This window comes from Aspergillus saccharolyticus (assembly GCF_003184585.1).
Source record: "Aspergillus saccharolyticus JOP 1030-1 unplaced genomic scaffold BP01scaffold_45, whole genome shotgun sequence".
Classification (NCBI taxonomy): domain Eukaryota; kingdom Fungi; phylum Ascomycota; class Eurotiomycetes; order Eurotiales; family Aspergillaceae; genus Aspergillus; species Aspergillus saccharolyticus.
The window spans coordinates 226984-229725 of NW_020290655.1; the positions used below are offsets into that span (position 1 = coordinate 226984).

At 50.4% G+C, this 2742-nt stretch overlaps 2 protein-coding genes across 2 annotated transcripts; both read right to left on the reverse strand.

Annotated features, from left to right (window-relative positions):
• Positions 1–286: 286 nt before the first annotated feature.
• On the reverse strand, positions 287–1051 carry BP01DRAFT_165641 (uncharacterized protein). Its single transcript, XM_025570735.1, has one exon. The coding sequence runs from the start codon at positions 796–798 to the stop codon at positions 388–390; it is 411 nt and encodes a 136-aa protein (XP_025427609.1). The 5' UTR covers positions 799–1051; the 3' UTR covers positions 287–387.
• Positions 1052–1158: 107 nt separating this feature from the next.
• On the reverse strand, positions 1159–2430 carry BP01DRAFT_368947 (uncharacterized protein; the record flags this gene model as incomplete). The annotated part of the gene is made up of 6 exons (XM_025576527.1): positions 1159–1245; positions 1356–1408; positions 1660–1700; positions 1803–1949; positions 2069–2240; positions 2316–2430. 6 exons carry the CDS (start codon positions 2428–2430, stop codon positions 1159–1161), a joined length of 615 nt encoding a protein of 204 aa, XP_025427610.1.
• Positions 2431–2742: the final 312 nt, after the last annotated feature.

Genomic DNA, 2742 nt, shown 5'->3' on the forward strand with positions numbered 1-2742 from the left:
AGAAAGTGGATCGGAGAAACGGGATGCTGGTCAGGGTTTGGCCTCCCTCGGAGTTCCCTCCTCTCGCTACTCTTACACGCACTCTCTCTGTCTGCCCGTCCACTCAGATATGCAGGCGGCTGGACGTGTAAGAATTGGCCGAGTGGTGTCCTGTACGTGAAGGCTAGAGGCCCGATGGATTCCATAGTCTGTCATTCACCGCTCTTGTCACACCTGCAGTTGCAGCCCAGCTCCTGGCAGTACACAAAGCGGTCAAGCCAGTACACGTAGTTAGTCCAAGTCACTATTAATTGCCTGCTGTTAGCGACTCTAGTTGCTGAGTTAAAGCATTAGGATGGATCAGTTGGGCCGTCCTGGGCCCTGCATTCAAGTAGGGCTGTCTGTCGGTCACGGCTTAGCGACAGGAGGGGGCAATAACATCATAGTTAGGGGAGAAAAAGCGAGGATCTTCCCCGTCTGTTCGGCGATATTGTGCAGGCAGAACCAAAACCACAATCCATGTCGACACTTATCGGAGAAGATGGACAGATTGATAAATGGCCATACGAATCCGAGATAGCAGAGAATGATCCACATGTTAGTTGAGCAGTCCATAGTGATTTCTGCGTGCCGTGTGTGGTGTCTGGATAAATTGAACCGAGCCGAGAGAGAGAGAGAGAGAGAGAGAGACAATGCCGTTTGGATAGAGTCTAGTTTAATTCCTCGCGGGGTACTTTTGTACTCCCCACTGGAGTCCCACTTTTGATGGTCATGTGTAAGTGTTGTTCCCCCAGTAACTCCAACCGCATCGGGGTCCATAAGAGACGCCCCACATACCGGGATTTTACGGGAATCTCTTGTTGTGGTGACAATAATTCAGATGAAGACTGGGATCAACCACTACAGTCAGTCCTTGCTGCTGGCGCGAGAGAGGATCTTCAGAGAACGGCTCTTTCTGATATGGCAGAAATCGTACTATGATCCAACCTGCGGATGAGCGTCAGGAAGAAGAGGCAGCACCAAACCGAGCGTGAACGGTGAACTGGGCATTGATAAGATTGGAGGATGAGAGCCAGAACCTGGGAAGTCACCTATAATCATCATCTGACCTGATCGATGATGATGTATTCCAGAGTACTGTAACTACAAATTTCAGTGACGAAAAGTTGACATTTCCTTTTACTCCAAGTGGATTAGACCGACTTGTCCCTCTGACGCGGAATAAGGGCGCGTCTCCGAGTGAGGCTGGTTAGGCGCGTCCGCGGACTTTGGGGGGGTAGTCATAGGCAGCCATGGATAATGATGATGATGATGATAATGACTGCCCTGCCACTAAATGGAACTGTCGGTCCGAGACTAAAAGCCACTAAACTCACTCGGTAGAAGCCCGTAAAAGGAAGGCCCTGTTCGCCCTGGCCATGCCCCTCTGCTGCAGCATATGAGGACTAGACTAGGCCCGGCGGGCGATGCTAGGTTGATGCATCTTTGGCTTGGATGCAGAAACCCCAAAAACAGAAACAATAGTGTTTTGATGATGCTGATGATGCAGTCCTGCAGCTTCAGATAAATCCCAACTGAAGCGCGTCGACTACCTACCGGTACACTATACAATGAGGGAGGGGTGTCGTGGTCCCTTCCATGCGCGAACACACACACACACACACACACACACACACACACACACGACACATTCTGTAACTTGGCAGCCATACTGGGCATATCTGAAACCGAGTACTACGTAAGGATGAACAAGACCAATCATTGTGGCAAACAGCGATGAATTATCCGTAAGAAGAAGAAAGCCGAGTCGTCCTGTCGCGTACCTGAGTCTTTCATCTCGGATGGCACCGCGCGCCATGTTGATCCAGCTGACCTCAAGCTGAGATGGGGAGAGGGTGGGCGGGGCAGAGGCAAAAATTTCATCCAAAAGATCTTCTGAAGATAGACAGAGGACGGTGTGGTTAGGCGGGCTAAATAGCCTTTCGCACAGTCCACGCGCTTCCGGTTTGGAGTCGGGCAACATCGAATATGTCAAATGCACTTCCAGAATTTGATTCTAGATGAGTAGAAGTGGATAAAAACGACAAACCGATCGAACGGGTGGTGATCTGTCAGGCTGAGAGGCATCACATTGTCAGCAATATTCTCCTCTTGCTGCGTGGTGACGGGAGGCTGTCGTGGGATGACTTTTTTCTCTTCTTGGATTTTATTTTCCGCAGTTCGAAAAGCCAGCCAGGCCAAGCATGCTTTGGGCGAAGAAACTGCTTGGTATGAATGGATGAATGAATGACTTGGCACAAAGACCCGACAAAATTTCTATCTGTCTTCATCCCTACATGGTTCGTGAAGACTGTCCAGATATCTATAGAACACGGTTGAAACTAAGAGCAGCAGCAGCAGCAGCAGTAGCAGCAACAGCCGCAGCAATAGCGGAGCAGCATCCCTCGTCATGGTGATGGTGATGGAGATGGGGAAGGCCTGGAACAACGGTCACTCCTCGGCCCAGTCTAAGCTCCACCCGACTAGTTCAACTCGGTAGGAGTCACTTCCAATTGGTGCTCCTATGGAACTAATTCGCAGACTCAGAAATCTTAGATGCCGTTGCGAATGTCCCGGGCTCGACAGAGTCGACACGGGTGTCTTACAGGAGAACTCCGATACCCGCGGAGTGTAGATGGATTACTGATTTGGTGTAGGAGGGGTAAAGTAGGGATTTCCATGGAGGGGTGAGAAGAAAAGAATAGCAGAATCCAGGAGGGGAAC

Excerpts from the sequence above, each read along its gene's own strand:
- BP01DRAFT_165641 (XM_025570735.1), bottom strand. The coding sequence starts at position 798 with ATGGACCCCGATGCGGTTGGAGTTACTGGGGGAACAACACTTACACAT.